Here is an 18,793-nt window from a genome sequence, read left to right as displayed (position 1 = left end):
ATGAAACAAAAATAGAACTGTTTGGCCGTAATGACCATCGGTATGTTTGGAGGAAAAAGGGTGAGGCTTGCAAGCTGAAGAACACCATCCCAATCGTGAAGCACGGTGGTGGCAGCATCATGTTGTGGGGGTGCTTTGCTGCAGGAGGGACTGGTGCACTTTACAAAATAGATGACATCACAAGGAAGGAAAATTATGTGGCTATTATGTGGCTATATTGAAGCAACATCTCAAGACATATGCCAGGAAGTTGAACCTGGGTCTTCCAAATGGACAATGACCCCAAGCATACTTCCAAAGTTGTGGCAAAATGGCTTAAGGACAACAAAGTCAAGGTATTGGAGTGGCCATCACAAAGCCCTGACCTCAATCCTATAGAACATTTGTGGGTAGAACTGAAAAGGCGTGTGTGTGAGAGGAGGCCTACAAACATGACTCAGTTACACCAGCTCTGTCAGGCGGAATGGGCCAAAATTCACATAACTTATTGTGGAAAGCTACCCGAAACGTTTGACCCACGTTAAACAATTTAAAGACAATACTACCAAATTCTAATTGAGTGCATGTTAACTTCTGACCCACTAGGAATGTGATGGAAGAAATAAAAGCTGAAATAAATAATTCTCTCTACTATTATTCTGACATTTCACATTCTTAAAAAAAGTGGTGATCCTAACTGACCCAAGACAGGGCATTTTTTACTTGGATTGAATGTCAGGAATTGTGAAACTGAGTTTAAATGTTTTTGGCTAAGGCGTATATCAACTTCCGACTTCTGTCACTGAAATATGTCTACACAACAGAATGTGTAAAATGTTCCAGAGTAGAAAGCGTTTATTAGTACAGGGGGTCCCAAGCTTTCTTGCGTCTGGGACCCCTTCTGTGATAGCAAATTCATCAGGGACCTCCTCATAATATCACAACACAACTCCTACTTTAGAGTGCATTAATAATAGCATATAAGCAGTTTTTACCTTGACTTCTGCCGTGCCTGGTCGGACTAATCAAGTCTCTGCTCCTGGGAAAGAACATTTTAAATGCCCCCCTCTTGGCATCAGAGAGAACATTTTGCAGTTTCCAATCTAATTTCCCGCAATTCTACACATGTTGCCTTGGTGCAGAGAACAACATTTTTGGTGAATACAGGAAGAATGGAGTTGACGAAATTAATCAACGATTGAGTGCTGTGGATACCAATATCCCTGTGAGCCTCCCAGGCCCATGTTGTGCATCTCAGGGTTTAAGAACATAAATTGTGGATGAATAATATTATATTGTACCCTACAAACTTTTGAGTTTGTTGCTAGCAATATTCCTAAAAAAACATCTAAATGCATAATAATAATATTTGCAGATCTGGATGCAGACCTCTGCAGTACTTCTCTTTGGGAAACCCTGGATTAGTATCGCTGGGAGCTAATAATAACCTAGAAAGTGCACCACAGCAACCGTACATTTCCCAGAACCCTCTCCTTCTCAGAACACATACCACACTCCACACTGACATTACTTCTTGAGTTTAGTGCAGGATTTTCAGGTACATGTACTCTCGGTAAACTCGTTTAGATAGAGGGAGGAGAAAAGCTTGATCTGGCCCGTTACCTGGCCCGTTATCTAACCCAAGGTGGCGCTACACTACCCTCCGATCTAAGTGTTTAGTGGGTACGGCACAGCCAGGGGTGGTTTCTGGACAGGGCCTTCTCTACCCCCCTGCTGTCAGTCTGTTTGTTGATGAATGGGCTCTGTAACGCACACCCCTCTGTGGGTCCTCTCCCCAAGTCCCCTTCTAGCGCTTACTGAGCCCTGCATGACTACCTCAATGTTTAATGCATGCTCCATCGTAGGGCCTTCAATAATTAACCCCCTCCACTTCCCCCATTCTCACTACTCTTTAAAGCACTGTTCTGATGACATGGTTGAGAGGGATGACTTCAGCTTCCGCGTTGTCCTCCTCATAGCTTCAGACCCTATAGCTCTATTTTGATCATGACCTTGGGAGGAAGTGACCGCCGGTATACCAGCAGCTGCCTCGTTGTAGTGCTCATAACTCGTAGAGATCTTTTACTTACACACACACACACACACACACACACACACACACACACACACACACACACACACACACACACACACACACACACACACACACACACACACACACACAGTGAAGGGTTCATAGTACACAGACAAGATCATGAAAGTCACACAACTGTCAGGGCTTTGGAATGATGAAGTACAAGTACGTTAGTCACATTCATCCTGGCCCTAGAGAGTTGCAGAGCCTGCCAGTTCTCATCCAAGTCAATATGTCTCACTTCATTGTAAGAGAGAACTCGCATCCCCAGTGTTGTGATCAATTAGGACTTACAAAAGTGATCTGGATGATGAGCAGATGCTGTACTACAGAAGGAAGTTTGGAAACCACTGAAGTGAAATGAACTACACATTTCTGACAGGTTTCAATCCCCAATGTTGAACTGTCTTTCCTCTTATGGATGAAACTGACTCTTTTCTCTCTTTCAGGGAACAAATCTCAGAGGGAGGAGCTGGACTCTATCCTCTTTATTTTTGAAGTAAGTTGCTGTACCTTTCTGTTCTGAATCATGTTGATGGTTCCCGGTCTGATGTCTAGTGACAGTTCCAGCCGTAGACATGGATCAGATCTGTCTCTGTGGTTACGGCATTTCAACCTGTTTACACAGCTCTGCAGTCAGCTGAAGGGAGGGGCCAACACCGTTTCCTTGTTGCTAATTCGACCTGCCTGCCTACTTCCTTAATTTACCTCAAATAGAAAAGGAAAGGGGGTTGTTAAGGAATAAATAAACCCTGCTTGATTGTTTTTCACCAGTGTTGAAGGCAGCACACAGAGATAGCAGAAACCTTGCTGTGTACTGTATTCATTTGCAGGGTTTTTGTTCAGTAGAGATGAGTGATGTGTGGGCTACACGGTTTATAAACAGCTTGACTGATGTCATTCTCCAGTCTGGTGCTTCTCCTCGAGGTTAAAGTCCCCCACCTTGTTTTCCCACCTGACTCAAACAGCAGCTCCAGTTTCCAATACAAACAGGCAGTTTCCAATACAAACAACACAAGCTGTCAGTCTCTAGAAGAGAGGTGGAGAGAAGCTAGAAGAGAGGTGGAGAGAAGCTAGAAGAGAGGTGGAGAGAAGCTAGAAGAGAGCATATGTCAAGGTCCTTTCAGTGGAAATGGACTGTTCTTCTCACTGCGTCGACAGAGGTCATTCTAGCAGGACAGAGGAAGAGGAGCCCAGGGCTGAGGTCTGGACATGGGCCCACTGGTCTCTGTGTGAGATTGAGGCTAAACGGTGTTAGCAGGCCATATACTCTACGCCAGGGACAGTCAACTGGCAGCCACTGTGACCCCTCATGATGAGTTCAGATTTTTTTGTGGCTCCCACTCCAGTCCAAGTTGCCTGTCCCTTCTCCACTCTGTCTGAGAGCTACCCAGGCATCTTCAATGTATTATCATTTTACATAAAATGTATCCCCATATGTGGACTGCGTTTGGCTTGTTATTCGCAAACTTACGGGTGTGAGGTGCAGAACATGCTATATATATTGTGCTTTATTAGCATGCTGGTATCGCAGGTGTATGTGATATCCTGTGTTATTGACAGTCAGCTGCTTACAGTCTTTCTCCTGTATTGACTGTTGAGCGAGAACTTCACCAACGGAGTTCAAACTGTATTTGTGATACCTGACTTTCACCTGACTGAACTCCTCTCCGTACATTTTAAGCTGACATCCAACCCGGTATTGACAGGAAGTGCTCTCTGTCCGTTCATGTGGCACGAAGCCAGGCTTTAGTCTGGCTTTCTCTGCCTCCCTCCGCAGCATGAGAAGTCTGTCTCCCTCCACACGCGCCCAGTCATATGGCCTCGGATTCCACATGCCTTTAAAAAAAATATTTCTAGGTTATCCTTTGAAAAAGAACTAATATTGAAAGCAGCTTAACCCTTTAGCCCCGTGTGCTTTTACAGTGTGCCGAGAAGATAAGCTCACTGAGTGGTGTGTACAGGACCGATACGAACAGCTTTGATCCTCAACTGACACACTGTGTTCCCTTCTCTCTGAGCTGCTAGATTAGACATGTTGGATCGTACGTGGCTGTTTATAACACTACGGACTTGATATACCAGGTCTATCTGCGAGCCTACGCCTGGCACCTATGGGTGTCGTTTTTGTGTTCGGCCCCCAAAGAAAGCATTCACTTCACAGTGTAAGGGGATAGATTTGTACAGTAGAAAAGGACGGGAAATAAGTTCCCAGAAGAAGGTTTTGAAGGTGTGCACAGGTTTATTTCCTTCTGCTCTCAAGGGAGGGCATGTGCCTGTTGTCGGGGCCCTTCTGTGCTGTGTCTTTGTACTCTTACTTTTGGATCAGATTCAAATTGCCGACATCTTGTGCTGGGAACTGCAATGCCCCTAGTACTGTAGCAGGTCTGTATCATCAGTTTTAGTTAGGCTCGTCCATCAACCATAAAGTCATCCCCAGACAGCACAGAGGTGGGTGTGTGACTGGATGACTGCAAGGATAAAGCCATTAGTGACTCCACACTTTGACACACTTTTTAATTCGGTTTGACAGACGGGCCAAGAATAAAGAATCTCTCTGCCTTCAATAACCCACTTCATGAATTCATCCCTGTAAGTCTCCCGATACCTCACTAAAGGTAGCAAGCTCCTAGCTCCAGTTGTCTCCAAACTCCTAGCTCCAGTTGTCTCCGCTCTCCAAGCTCCTAGCTCCAGTTGTCTCCGCTCTCCAAGCTCCTAGCTCCAGTTGTCTCCGCTCTCCAAGCTCCTAGCTCCAGTTGTCTCCGCTCTCCAAGCTCCTAGCTCCAGTTGTCTCCGCTCTCCAAGCTCCTAGCTCTAGTTGTCTCCGCTCTCCAAGCTCCTAGCTCCAGTTGTCTCCGCTCTCCAAGCTCCTAGCTCCAGTTGTCTCCGCTCTCCAAGCTCCTAGCTCCAGTTGTCTCCGCTCTCCAAGCTCCTAGCTCCAGTTGTCTCCGCTCTCCAAGCTCCTAGCTCCAGTTGTCTCCGCTCTCCAAGCTCCTAGCTCCAGTTGTCTCCGCTCTCCAAGCTCCTAGCTCCAGTTGTCTCTGCTCTCCAAGGAAAGATGAGAAACTAGGCTACAGATTCCCCATCCGTCAAACTAAGACCATCTCTGGGCTTGACGTGTCCCCATCGTGTTATTGTTTTGACCTGGCTGTGCTGTGGAGATGACCTTACTGTCACCGTGGTGCGGTATGTGAGCCCCCTTTTCTGAGGGTGGTTTGGGGGGGGGGGGTCATCCTCTGTGTAGCAGAGCCTGCTAGAGGGGTAATGGGTTTTTCTGTTCACTCTAAACGCACCACCCCCACCCCCTGCCGTCATCTCCCGCCACCTCCCTGCCCTCTCTGTCTGTGGTGGCATTGTCAGGGGCAGCTTGCGCTGTTGCACTGGCGTGTAGTGTGTGTGTGTGTGTGGTTACACCACGGTATGATGAGGCGCAAGAGAGCCTGTGTACTGCTCTTCATGCCACAGACACAAAATGTCATAGCATACCTGTACGTCTGCCCTTCAATAGACCTCCTAACACGCACAGTTAAAGAGTTCAGTAACCAGCCTAATCAATACCTGCCCCTGGCAATACCGAACCGCTGTCCGTGCCGTCCCTTATTCAGTCCATGTTTTGGACAACCTATGAGTGCCACAGTCAAATGCCTGTTTTCTCTTCTCACGCACCGATCTAATGCACAACAGCAATGAACCGAGTCCTCTCAGCCAGACGCATCACATTAACCACGTATCACACGTTCAAAGGCAACCGTCAGAGGAGATTTCGCACCACGACATAGAAGCTGAGGACAGAGGGCTGCTGGCCTGCGCTACACGCTGCGTGTTTGCTAAGTCCTGCTGTGAATACCACCTCTGTTGAACTTGCTCGACCCTGGCTGCCTCCCATGAAACACTTGCCTGCCTTCACTCTCAGATTGGCAGTGGGCATAACGGCTGCTTTCTCCCAGCCCTGGCCTGCCTCTCCCCATCACTTCCTCACTTTCCTCTGTGCCTTCACTGCCAAGAGGGAGCAGGCTTTGGCTAGGCCACTGCAGCGGACACTACACGCTAGAATAGGTACACACTGACTGCACAGTATCTGCCCCTAGCCTGCAAGTGGTCTAATCAGTCAATGACAATGTCCTTGCAGTTGTTCATATGTCGAGGCCACACTGGATGTAGATGCTTTAGTGTGTGTGTGTGTGTGTGTGTGTGTGTGTGTGTGTGTGTGTGTGTGTGTGTGTGTGTGTGTGTGTGTGTGTGTGTGTGTGTGTACCTTCCTAATATTGAGTTGCACCCCGTTTTGGCCTCAATTGGTCGGGGAATGGACACTACAATGTTGACTCCAATGCTTCCCACAGTTGTCAAGTTGGTTGGATGTCTTTTGGGTGGTGGACTGTTCTTGACACACACGGGAAACTGTTGAGCGTGTAAAACCCAGCAGCTTTGCAGTTCTTGACGCACTCAAAGCGGTGAGCCTGGCACCTACTACCATTCCCCATTCAGAGGCACTTCAATTTTTTGTCTTGCCCATTCACCCTCTGAATGGCACGCATACACAGTCCACGGCTTGTCTCAAGGCTTGCAAATTATTCTTTAACCTGTCTCCTCCCCTTCATCTACACTGATTTGAAGGGATTTAACAGGTGACATCAATAGGGGATCATAGCTTCACCTGGATTCACCTGGTCAGTCTGTGTCATGGAAGAAGAGGTGTTCATGAATGTTTTGTACAGTCAGTGTAGATACAGAACATCAGCATCAGTCTTCACACTTCAACTAATTACAGATAATTTCCTGCTGTACTGACAAATTGCAGCACATTTGAGTAGGTGGATGAGGAACAGTTGAGGAACGCTGTGGGAGAGCGGCACTAAATACAGCAAGTGTATGTAGGTGGAAGTCATGGGACATCGCTCTAGACCTCTGGCGTCATTGTCACAAGACGGGAGCTCTGTGGTCACATGACAGGACTCCCAGACCCACTGACTCATGGTTATTTACCCTCCTTCATGGCAGAGGTGACGGGTCAGTGGACAGGACATCATTGGAAATTCGTGAGAGGCAAGTTATTTTTGTGTGCATTACACAAGTTTGAATACAGTGCATTTCAATCATAGATAAAAGACAGTTTTGTTGATCTCGGGGTTGTGTGGCTGGCTGTGGCCCTGTGATTCTGACCAGGTTAGAGGTTGTGGTACAGGCTGTGGTTCTGACCAGGGTAGGGGTTGTGAGACTGGCTGTGGCCCTGTGGTTCTGACCATGTTAGGGGTTGTGAGACTGGATGTGGTTCTGACCAGGTTAGGGGTTGTAAGATTGGCTGTGGTTCTGACCAGGTTAGGGGTTGTGAGATTGGCTGTGGCCCTGTGGTTCTGACCATGTTAGGGTTTGTGAGATTGGCTGTGGCCCTGTGGTTCTGACCATGTTAGGGGTTGTGGTACTGGCTGTGGCTCTGATCAGGTTAGGGGTTGTGAGATTGGCTGTGGTTCTGACCAGGTTAGGGGTTGTGAGACTGGCTGTGGTTCTGACCAGGTTAGGGGTTGTGAGACTGGCTGTGGTTCTGACCAGTTTAGGGGTTTTGAGACTGGCTGTGGCCCTGTGGTTCTGTAACCAGGGGACCTCCGAGTGAAGTGTGTGTGTCTGCTTCCCCAGTATCCGGGCAGCGACCTGACTCTGAGCCCAGCCATCCGTCACCCAGCCCCTGACTCACCACTGAGCCCAGCCATCCGTCACCCAGCCCCTGACTCACCACTCTGAGCCCAGCCATCCGTCACCCAGCCCCTGACTCACCACTCTGAGCCTAGCCATCCGTCACCCAGCCCCTGACTCACCACTCTGAGCACAGCCATCCGTCACCCAGCCCCTGACTCACCACTCTGAGCACAGCCATCCGTCACCCAGCCCCTGACTCACCACTCTGAGCACAGCCATCCGTCACCCAGCCCCTGACTCACCACTCTGAGCACAGCCATCCGTCACCCAGCCCCTGACTCACCACTCTGAGCACAGCCATCCGTCACCCAGCCCCTGACTCACCACTCTGAGCACAGCCATCCGTCACCCAGCCCCTGACTCACCACTCTGAGCACAGCCATCCGTCACCCAGCCCCTGACTCACCACTCTGAGCACAGCCATCCGTCACCCAGCCCCTGACTCACCACTCTGAGCACAGCCATCCGTCACCCAGCCCCTGACTCACCACTCTGAGCACAGCCATCCGTCACCCAGCCCCTGACTCACCACTCTGAGCACAGCCATCCGTCACCCAGCCCCTGACTCACCACTCTGAGCCCAGCCATCCGTCACCCAGCCCCTGAATCACCACTCTGAGCACAGCCATCCGTCACCCAGCCCCTGACTCACCACTCTGAGCCCAGCCAGCCGTCACCCAGCCCCTGACTCACCACTCTGAGCACAGCCATCCGTCACCCAGCCCCTGACTCACCACTCTGAGCACAGCCATCCGTCACCCAGCCCCTGACTCACCACTCTGAGCCCAGCCATCCGTCACCCAGCCCCTGAATCACCACTCTGAGCACAGCCATCCGTCACCCAGCCCCTGACTCACCACTCTGAGCCCAGCCAGCCGTCACCCAGCCCCTGACTCACCACTCTGAGCCCAGCCAGCCGTCACCCAGCCCCTGACTCACCACTCTGAGCCCAGCCATCCGTCACCCAGCCCCTGACTCACCACTCTGAGCCCAGCCATCCGTCACCCAGCCCCTGACTCACCACTCTGAGCCCAGCCATCCGTCACCCAGCCCCTGACTCACCACTCTGAGCCCAGCCATCCGTCACCCAGCCCCTGAATCACCACTCTGAGCACAGCCATCCGTCACCCAGCCCCTGACTCACCACTCTGAGCCCAGCCAGCCGTCACCCAGCCCCTGACTCACCACTCTGAGCACAGCCATCCGTCACCCAGCCCCTGACTCACCACTCTGAGCACAGCCATCCGTCACCCAGCCCCTGACTCACCACTCTGAGCACAGCCATCCGTCACCCAGCCCCTGACTCACCACTCTGAGCACAGCCATCCGTCACCCAGCCCCTGACTCACCACTCTGAGCACAGCCATCCGTCACCCAGCCCCTGACTCACCACTCTGAGCCCAGCCAGCCGTCACCCAGCCCCTGACTCACCACTCTGAGCACAGCCATCCGTCACCCAGCCCCTGACTCACCACTCTGAGCACAGCCATCCGTCACCCAGCCCCTGACTCACCACTCTGAGCACAGCCATCCGTCACCCAGCCCCTGACTCACCACTCTGAGCACAGCCATCCGTCACCCAGCCCCTGACTCACCACTCTGAGCACAGCCATCCGTCACCCAGCCCCTGACTCACCACTCTGAGCCCAGCCATCCGTCACCCAGCCCCTGAATCACCACTCTGAGCACAGCCATCCGTCACCCAGCCCCTGACTCACCACTCTGAGCCCAGCCAGCCGTCACCCAGCCCCTGACTCACCACTCTGAGCACAGCCATCCGTCACCCAGCCCCTGACTCACCACTCTGAGCACAGCCATCCGTCACCCAGCCCCTGACTCACCACTCTGAGCACAGCCATCCGTCACCCAGCCCCTGACTCACCACTCTGAGCACAGCCATCCGTCACCCAGCCCCAGCCCCGTCACCCAGCCCCACTCTGAGCTCAAGGCTGCTCTGACCTACAGACTGGGAAAGCCCCAGTCTGTCCAGAATACACCGAATACACTTCAATAGGGTGGTGCTCAGAGGGTTTTTAATATACTTTATTTGATGCAACAAATATGCCTTTGGGTAAAGGAGAGCAGATAGAAAAGGAGAGCTCTGTGAGAGCTAAATTGATGTTACTTTCCTCCACTATTTTTGGATATCAGCCAGCAACTGAACACTGTGGTTGTCTGTGTGTAGACCCTTGGGACTTAGGCCAGGCTACTCTCCAGTCAGTGCTGTAGTAGAGACAGGACGGTAATCATGTTATGAAGGCAAGAGGACATGGAGGAGAGGAACGAGCTCGATTTACACAGCTCTCGTGATTTACTGTGCTAGTCTCTGCCGTCGCTCACGGGGGACGGACGATTGGCCGTGATTGATGTCAGTTTAACCGCTCGCTGCAGAGCCGACCCATTAAAATGCTGGGTATGTAAATGTGAATGTTCCAAGTAGGTCATGAATAAAATAATGTCAACCTGTATTGTGGCTGCCCGTCAATACCTCTCCTCTGTGTCTCTGGGTTAATGGCCTCATCTCCCCCTTCGTCCGCATCAAGGGTGAAAGAGCTCAATGGCTTTTTATTGGCTTGTTTTCTACTAGCCAACATCCCTCAGGAGAATGTACATGGAGCCATTGTGCGTTTTTCCTCCTTTCCGGTTTGGATTAGGATTGTCAGATCTTCCGCAGGAGACTTCTGGTGCAAGTATCAATGCTTATTTACAAGCGTTGGCACTTACAAAGTCAATGGTCGTGGGTTCGATTCCCGGCGGGGCCACCCATATGTCAAAAGGTATGCACGCATTGACTGTAAGTGACTATGGATAAGGTGTCTGCCAAATAGCATACATGTCAGCCTTCACCTGACCACTAGAGAGATTAGATTTGTCATTTGATGCATTGCTGTCGAGTAGTAGTCTAGGCCTTCGTTTTGTAGGTTGCTATTATGGTCTAAACCTCTGTGTATCTATTCGGCAACCGTCACTAGGTTTGCCTTATTTGCCTACTCTGCCTCACTGGCAGTGGGTTGAACTCGCCGGCCCTGTCAAAAACAAATCCTAGCTGATCATTAAAAGGTTTTTTTTTAAGACCTGCTATGAAACGTAAGGGTCAGCGAATTCCGCTTGCTTTGACTTTGACAACAGTGGAATATGTGAATACTGATCGGACTGGTAATCATTAGCTTTAGGAAGGGCTACAGTGTATTGTTGCTGCCACCTACTGGCCAGAGAGTAGTATGAAGCCGTTTCACGAATGCCTTTTTGGTTATATGTGTTCTACATTGCATGTCTGATAAGCTTGTTACGATCAAATGTAGATATCGCGCAAGCAAGAACTCCGTTTGATAGGCTACTTAACCAATCTGATCAGATCCATATTAGGCCTACTTCTATTTGATAGTCTATCGGCTGTCATCATTTGAGCTCAGCATCTACTTCTACAAACGGCTGGTGATTTGGTTTCAGTGTAAATGAGTAATCCACTGTTTACACTGTGGGGGTTGGCCTGGAAACATTTTCAGTCTTCCACTGTATGACCGGACATTTTACTGTCACATATTATTTCACCACTGTAGGTGGTGAAGGCCTAGTGATCTACTGAACTGTCCTACACATTTGAGTTACTCCAGCATTTTCAATGAAGGTTCACACGATAGTTGAATTAAATGACAGTGAACTGTGACCCTGCTCTATTCGCCTGCTGTGGCTCTCTGGGCTGTAATGGTCACATGCCTGCCATGCCGTTCACTCCCAACTCCACTGTGACTGACTGCCCTATAGAAACTGTCTCTGGCTCATATATGGCTGGTTTAAGAAAAGTTTCCTCGTGTTTTTCTGGAAAGTACGCTCGCTCTTAACATGAGTTGAAACTCCACCGAATCCTGTTGACTTATTCACCAACTTTTCTCGTTGTTGCGTCGAAACAAGGATGAGAGACTCCACAGGTGCGGTGTTACATCCTACCAAAGTGAAGCTTAAATCAGTGGGTACAATGACAAAAACAAAGTCTTCAAAGTTCCCCTGAGGCTGTCTGTGAGCGCTGGAAAGCCCTTGTGGGACACCTCTGGTAGAAGTGTATTCTGTGTCATGTACGCCCTGTGGCTGGAAACCTAAGTACGGATCATGTAAATGTGGTTGGAGTCGGACGCGTCCCTCCGTAATACCCCATCTTTATGCCTGGAGTACGTCTCCAGATTAGAGTAACTCAGTCAGCCCGCTCTGCTCAGCCCCTTTGTCAGGCTCACAGTGCTTCATATCAGCCAGTAAAGTCCCATTGTTGCGGCTGCCATTCCCACCGCCGCGGGGAGTCTCCCCGCTTCTGCTCTGCATTCCCTGCCTTCCCCTGGACGAAGGGTGGGTGTCACACACACACACACACACACACACACACACACACACACACACACACACACACACACACACACCACCCTCCCTCTCTGGAAAACACACAGGCTTAGACTTACCCCCCACTGTTTTACCACCTAGAGTAATGTCTGCATCTCCAAGGAGAGCGTCAGTGCTGGGAGCTGGGCATGTCTAATCCCAGCCGGGATCAATAGAAAGGTGCAATAGAGAAGGACATGTATCGTCACGCTCTGGATCAGAGAGGAGTCAACCAGGACACAGGGACACCAGGAGTGATGGCTGTCAGATTTCTGTTTCTATCACTGAGAAGGAGAGGGATTTAGACGGAGAGTGGAGTAGACACGAGGAGAGATGCACAACGAGAGAGAGGAGAGGTGGAGGAGGGGAGAAATACAGAGCGGGGGGAGGTGTTGATAAACCGAGATATGCTGTACTCGAAACATGAGATGCGTTTTGGAAGCCGTAATGTGGCATGGCTGCTCTCCTCTTGGCTACTGATCCAGGATCTGGTCTCTCGCTCTTTCTCCGTGCTCTGACCTTCAGTCTCTATTTCTCAAGACTCACTGCAAATTCAGTTTCAGCATGCTGGTGAGGACTTCATGTTCAGAGGCCTCTCTCTCTCTCTCTCTCTCTTTCTCTCATATCAGAGCTTTATCATGCAGGCCAGAGTAGGGTTGCTCTACCAAGTGGTTCATCAATTACCCACAATCCACTGGCCATTACCGGACCAGCCGCCACACACTGCACATTCCACAGTGGTGTCCTCTCTTCTCATCCCCCCCATCCCTCACCCCCCTTGTCTCTTTTTTATCCCCCCAGAGGGACCCAGGTAACCCCTCCCTCAGTGTAGGAGTAATTATAGCCTGCTGAAAGGTCACACGCTCTAATTGAGTTGTACATTTCATGGTTGGCGAGGTGATGACATTTCCAGTGTTGTCCCATGTCACCGGGGCCACCCCTATAGCAGGCCAGAGACACACGGAGGAGGAGGAACGGACAGCTGTGACTACTGGTTGACTGGCTGCTATGCTTTTTTAAACTGGGCTCTGTTTAGGATGTATGTCTGAGCAGCTTAGCAACATGGCCCTGTCTAGTGTGTGGTGTGCAAATGTGACTTGTTTAAAGCCTATCGAGTAAAAATAATTCTGTCCTCTCTCCATCTGTGATCAGGTTTATCTGCTCTGTCTCTGTGTTCTGATTTGTCTGTACGGAGAAAGACACTTCAGGCATTTGTGCTAATATTTTACACGTTCCTTCCCATCTTCTCCAGAAAATTCTGCAACTTCTACCAGAACGAATCTACAGTCGATGGCAGTTCCACAGTATAGGTATGTCCAGTGAATCAGCTGTTTCTAAGTTGGTACTCACTCTACCCTCCTTGAATAGGCCTACAGTGGTAATATTTGCATTCTTCCGCATGGGTACATTAGTCAAAGGTCTGTCCCCTCCTGTGTTACGACAACCACCGAAATAAACCACGGAAGCATAGATTATCGGCACCACCACTCTTTAACAGTTTGTGTGAGAAGAAAATAATTAGTCGCGGAAGGCGAGGTAAATGAAAAATGCAAATGAGAGCTTCATTTGAAATGCAAATTGGTAATTGAATTATGCGTCGCTCGGTTTCAGCCTCGCAAGCAGCGATAACCTCAATTATAATCTTCTGTTTGTCAGCCGTTTCCCTAAAGCGACGAGGCAGAGATCGTCGCCGCGGATCAACCCCTGGGGCTTATTGCTCCCACTATGGAGGCTCATCTTCCCTCGGCAGTCCCCAAACACGCTCCCTAGTCCACAGAACACCAGCTAAAACCTGTCCCTCCTTCCCTAGCCTCATGCTTAAGGAGTCACCTCACCTAGACAACTGTTGCCTATCATTGACCCTGCTCCTCAAAGTAGGTAGAGGACAAAACTCATTAGCAACACGGACAAGGAACGCCATAAGCTGTAGAACTTATAGTCAGATGCAGAAAGACAGGGCCCAGTGATGTCTTTTTAGGGCCCCCTCCACTAGAGAAACAAGCATTTACAGACCGTCACCTGGTGGAAAATGTATCTCGATCTCTCCTTATGACTCATTTCCAATCTCTTGGAGCCTAGGAGTTGGGATTGGAAGCAATTTATTCCTCATTTTTTTTCAACACATTGATTTAACCTGATGAGTGGAGAAGCAGGCATTTAGCAATCAGAGCAATGTCTCATTTGATTACCGCAGACCTGATTGGCTTCATAACTGCACGCCAGGCAATTGATGTTCATTTTCATCAGGAGAATGAAACAGCCTTTTCTCCCTGACTGGTTTATCACCACCCCCAAGGTCAATATTTACTGATGGAACAGACCGACGTGCTTGTCTCTCTCTGTGTTAAGTGTAACTATGTGCAGAGAGTAGTGTGTTGTATCTCTAGTACACATCAGGTGGAAGGCATATCTCTTTTGTTGGTGTCAGTGTTGTCCTCTGTTCTTCATGCTTTCTCGCTTTCCGTTGCAGGTTCTATTCTGAAAAAGCTTTTGCACACTGGAAACTCGTTCAAGGTGAGACCTGTTTTGTGTTTTCTAACACAAACTTGCACATGTTACTCCCACGTGACTGTGAAGGAGACGGAGCAGTCTGATCCTGTTCCGTGTACAGTAACCTGTCCCCTGTCGTCCTGCATGCAGATCAGATGTGAGGGAATTCGTCTGTTCCTGCTGTGGCTGCAGGCCCTGCAGAATAACTGTGCAGAGGAGCAGTTCCTCATCTTCGCCTGCCTGGTGCCAGGCTTCCCTGCCGTGCCCTCCACCAGAGGACCCTGCACCCTGGATACCATCATCTACAACCCTTTCTCCAACCCGCCCGATGGTGAGACCCCTCAGTGTCTCTCACACACATTTGTTTTTACTATCCTTATCGGGACCAAGCGATTGATTCAAAATCCTATTTTCCTAAACCATAACCCTAACACCTAAGCCTAAAATAGCCTTTTTCCTTGAGGGGACCGGCAAAATGTCCCCAGTTGTCCGGAATTTTCCTTGTTTTTACTATCCTGGACTCTTTGTCCCCGCAAGGATAGTAAAACCAAACACACACGCTCAGCACACCCCAAGGTGCTCCATCTTCTGGTCCCCTGTCCTTACAGTTGAAGGTGTCTCAGTTTGCTGTTCAGACCTGTTTCAGTGCCATCTGGAAGTTGTGCAATTTGAGCTGGGGCAGCTGACTGGGATTGTCTGGGTCCTGGGGAACTACACTGATTATTTCATGAAATGGGCTGCTGGAGTGAGATGAAGGCTCCTCATTCCCTCTTTCGCTCTGTTTCTCTCTCTGGCTCAACAGCCAAGGTGGTGCCTGAGGAGATTACACCGCTGGTGCCAGCTGTGCCAGGGGAGAAGCTGGCAGACGACCAGACCTGCTACATCCTCCAAACCCTGCTCAAGTTTATGGTTGTCCAGGTGAGGCTCCTGCTACAACATTGTCCTTCCTAGACAACACTGGATCACTCTGTGGCCTCGGTCGAATACTTTCAAAATGCATAATCTAATCAGATGAGGCCATTCTTTCCTGTAAAAACAAAGTCATGTGTCCAGTACCAAGCTTGTATGGGGCCTATTGTCTGGCTGTGTTGTGACTCAAGTCTGCCTCTTTGTGTCTGAAAGGCGTCCAGTTTAGAGTGGAAGAACAAAGACAACCAGGACACCGGCTTCAGGTTTCTCTTCAGTCTGTTCAAGAAGTACTACCTTCCTCACCTCTTCCCCTCCTTCACCAAGCTCACCAACCTTTACAAGCCGCTTTTAGGTAGGGGTGTGGGTGTGGGTGAGTCCGTGCATGTAGGGTTGTAAAATTCCCTTTGCTATGAGCAGTCTTCTTTTTTATTTTTATACCGTTATGTCACTGTGGGTCAATTTGCAAAAACTCAAGGGCTTACTCCATTTGAGATTCTGAATGTGCAGCTTGACTCTTAACACACTCCTGGTAGCTTTTTACATTTATTTTTATTTTTTTAAAGTGGCATGCAAATTGGGTATTAGCTACTGTCCTAAGAAGCAGCTTTGGATAAATTATTTATTTTTTTGGAGGGGAAGTGTAATATCATGCTCCTCTATTAAACCAGGCAAGTCAGAAGTTCTAATTTATAATTGCAGCAACAGGCCTTTGCCAAGGCAAAAACTTGACCCAAAAGCTAATTAATACAGTCGATGCACACAGATTCCTGAGGCCAGGCAATTTAGACATCTGGTCATGAACTTGATGTTTTCCTCCATTTCCCCTGTTCTAATGATCTACTCTGTCTGAGAGGGAATGTCTATTTTTAGCTAATTGCCAGTCAATTCAAAGGTATTCAACCCATGTTTAAATGAGGTTTCATGAATTATAGAAATTAAAATCCTTTGCAACATTAACCTGGTCCACGAGGCTGTGGTTCACTAATTATCAGGGTTGTTCAGGTCAGTTACTTTGTGGGCTGAATTAAATATTTTCATATAATGGCCAGTAACAGCAAAAATAACCTGATGTTGACTGAAAGAGCAGCGTGTTTAGATCTCGTGTAATATCCTTATCTTTCTCTAACTCCCACTGTGTCTTTCACCTGCTGTATATATCACCCTCATTTCCCTCTCTGTGTCTCTGACCCTTCCCTCTCCCTACCTCCCCCAGACCTCCCCCACCACAGACCAAAGCCTCTGTATGTCCCGGTGACCCGTAACAACGAGAGCACGTTCTGTACGAGAGACCAGTACCTGGCTCCCCGTGTGGCCTTCATCACCTGGCTGGTCACCTTCTTCCTGGAGAAGAAGTACGTCAGCACCGCCACCCCCAGCGCCAAGAACGGGACTAACGAGGTCATCCCCAAACTTATCCAGGTAGGTCCGATGTCAAACATGCTAGTAGATGCCAATAGACTTCCAGTCACTGCACAAACACTAGTTAGCATTGGCTCGCAAAACTACCTCTTAACTTCCTTCATACTGGACGCAGAGACATACAAATGGTATCCACGAGTTCATCTGACTCTAGGGAAGTAGATAAAGTATCCCTTTAATGCAGAAAGGATTGAATGGTCAGTTCCAAGGCGAGGTTTATTTTAATGTTGACTTGGAATAATTTTATTCAACCAACAGTTAATGCTATGTTTGTCTTGGTCTTTATAGTTTATACTGGTACCCTGTCCAACCCGCTGCTGTGTGTGTGTTCAGACTGTCACTGCAGGTAGTAGCAGTCAGGAGAAGGATAAAGACCGTGGTGGCGAGGGGGAGCCCAACGGCCCCACGGAGCCAGAGAAGAGCCACTCTAACAGTAGCACGCTGTCTGACCGGCGCCTCAGCGACTCCAGCCTGTGCAGCATCGACGAGGAGCACCGCAGCGTCTATGACATGGTGCACGCCATCCTACTCTCCACACGGGACAACATCAACTTCGTCAATGAGGTTTTTCACCAGGTACAGCCCACAGAGAGATGATGACAGTGTTTCCAAATGACTCAATGAGAGTATAAACTAGACTTTTCCTCTGCAGTAGCAGTTTTAGTTGTGAAGCTGATTTCCTTCGGTTCCCCACTAGCTTTGGAACATGATGCTGAGTAGGAAACCATCTTATCTGTTGTGTGCTGCCATCTAGTGCAAAGACACTATCACTACATCAAAGTGATCCTCTTAGCTGGAGCAAATTCAATAATTCAAGTTAATTCAAGTGAAATGTCCTTAGCCACCACATCTGCTTCGTGTCATTTAGCAAACACCTTATTAGGATCCTGAAAATACATTTATTCATTATCCAATGCCCATTATCCTATTTTCTCTTGCACTATACTGTGTAATATCTGTCTATATCTCCAGGCCTTCCTGTTGCCCTCCTGTGAGGCGTCAGCGACCCGGAAGGTGATCAAGGTGTACAGGAAGTGGATCCTGCAGGAGAAGCCAGGCTTCATGACGGAGCCGGAGAAGAGCAGACAGGCCGAGGTGGAGGAGAACCCAGAGCAGCTGCTCATCACGGAGCCCGATAGCACACACACACAGGTAATGGCAGTGATACACAGACAAACACAGGTAGCCTAGTGGTTAGAGTGTTGGGCCATTAAACGTTAAGGTCGCTAGTTCAAATCCGCGAGCCGACAAGGTGAACAATCTGTCAATGTGCCCTTGAGCAAGGCACTTACCCCTAATTGGTCCAAGGATCGCCATTGATAATGGCTGACCCTGCCTGTGACCCTACTCTCCCCATTTTGGCAAAAAACACATTTCTGCACATTGGGATAAACAAAAAACACATTTCCACTTCACACGTGTATAAATCACAAATATAAACACTAACCTAATTATTATTATTACACAACTACACGCGTGCGCGCGCACACACACACACACACACACACACACACACACACACACACACACACACAGCACAAGTTAGTGGATGCGCAGACTAAAATTGACTCGGAACACTCAATTTCATACTCGCCACGCTGAATGGACGGTCGTGTCCTCCTGCAGGCGTTGGAGAGTCATGGTCACAAACGCTCGTCCAGTTGGGGCAGAACATACTCCTTCAGCAGTGCCATCAGCCGGGGCTGTCTCACTGAGGAACAGAACAGAGACATCAAGGCTGGCATCCAGCCCACCCTGCAGGTATGTGCGTGCGAGCGCGGTTTGTATTTTTTGACACGTTTTTTGTTGTTGTGCGTGTCCAGATGTATCTCATCAACCCTT

General features: G+C 49.1%; 1 protein-coding gene across 4 annotated transcripts in view; it reads left to right on the top strand.

Moving 5' to 3' along the window:
* Positions 1-18,793, top strand: part of LOC118368422 (ral GTPase-activating protein subunit alpha-2-like) — a 140,461-nt gene that overhangs the window by 30,433 nt on the left and 91,235 nt on the right. For all 4 annotated transcript variants that reach the window (XM_035752496.2, XM_035752497.2, XM_035752498.2 and 1 more), the window contains exons 3-12: positions 2,524-2,573; positions 13,386-13,443; positions 14,604-14,647; positions 14,774-14,954; positions 15,426-15,541; positions 15,746-15,884; positions 16,746-16,951; positions 17,285-17,527; positions 17,924-18,103; positions 18,578-18,712. In XM_035752496.2, coding sequence (XP_035608389.2) covers positions 2,524-2,573; positions 13,386-13,443; positions 14,604-14,647; positions 14,774-14,954; positions 15,426-15,541; positions 15,746-15,884; positions 16,746-16,951; positions 17,285-17,527; positions 17,924-18,103; positions 18,578-18,712 — 1,352 coding nt within the window. The remainder of the gene's footprint in view (positions 1-2,523; positions 2,574-13,385; positions 13,444-14,603; positions 14,648-14,773; positions 14,955-15,425; positions 15,542-15,745; positions 15,885-16,745; positions 16,952-17,284; positions 17,528-17,923; positions 18,104-18,577; positions 18,713-18,793) is intronic.

Source organism: Oncorhynchus keta, chromosome 35 (assembly GCF_023373465.1).
Source record: "Oncorhynchus keta strain PuntledgeMale-10-30-2019 chromosome 35, Oket_V2, whole genome shotgun sequence".
NCBI lineage: Eukaryota > Metazoa > Chordata > Actinopteri > Salmoniformes > Salmonidae > Oncorhynchus > Oncorhynchus keta.
This window is presented reverse-complemented; position numbering and strand designations above follow the sequence as displayed.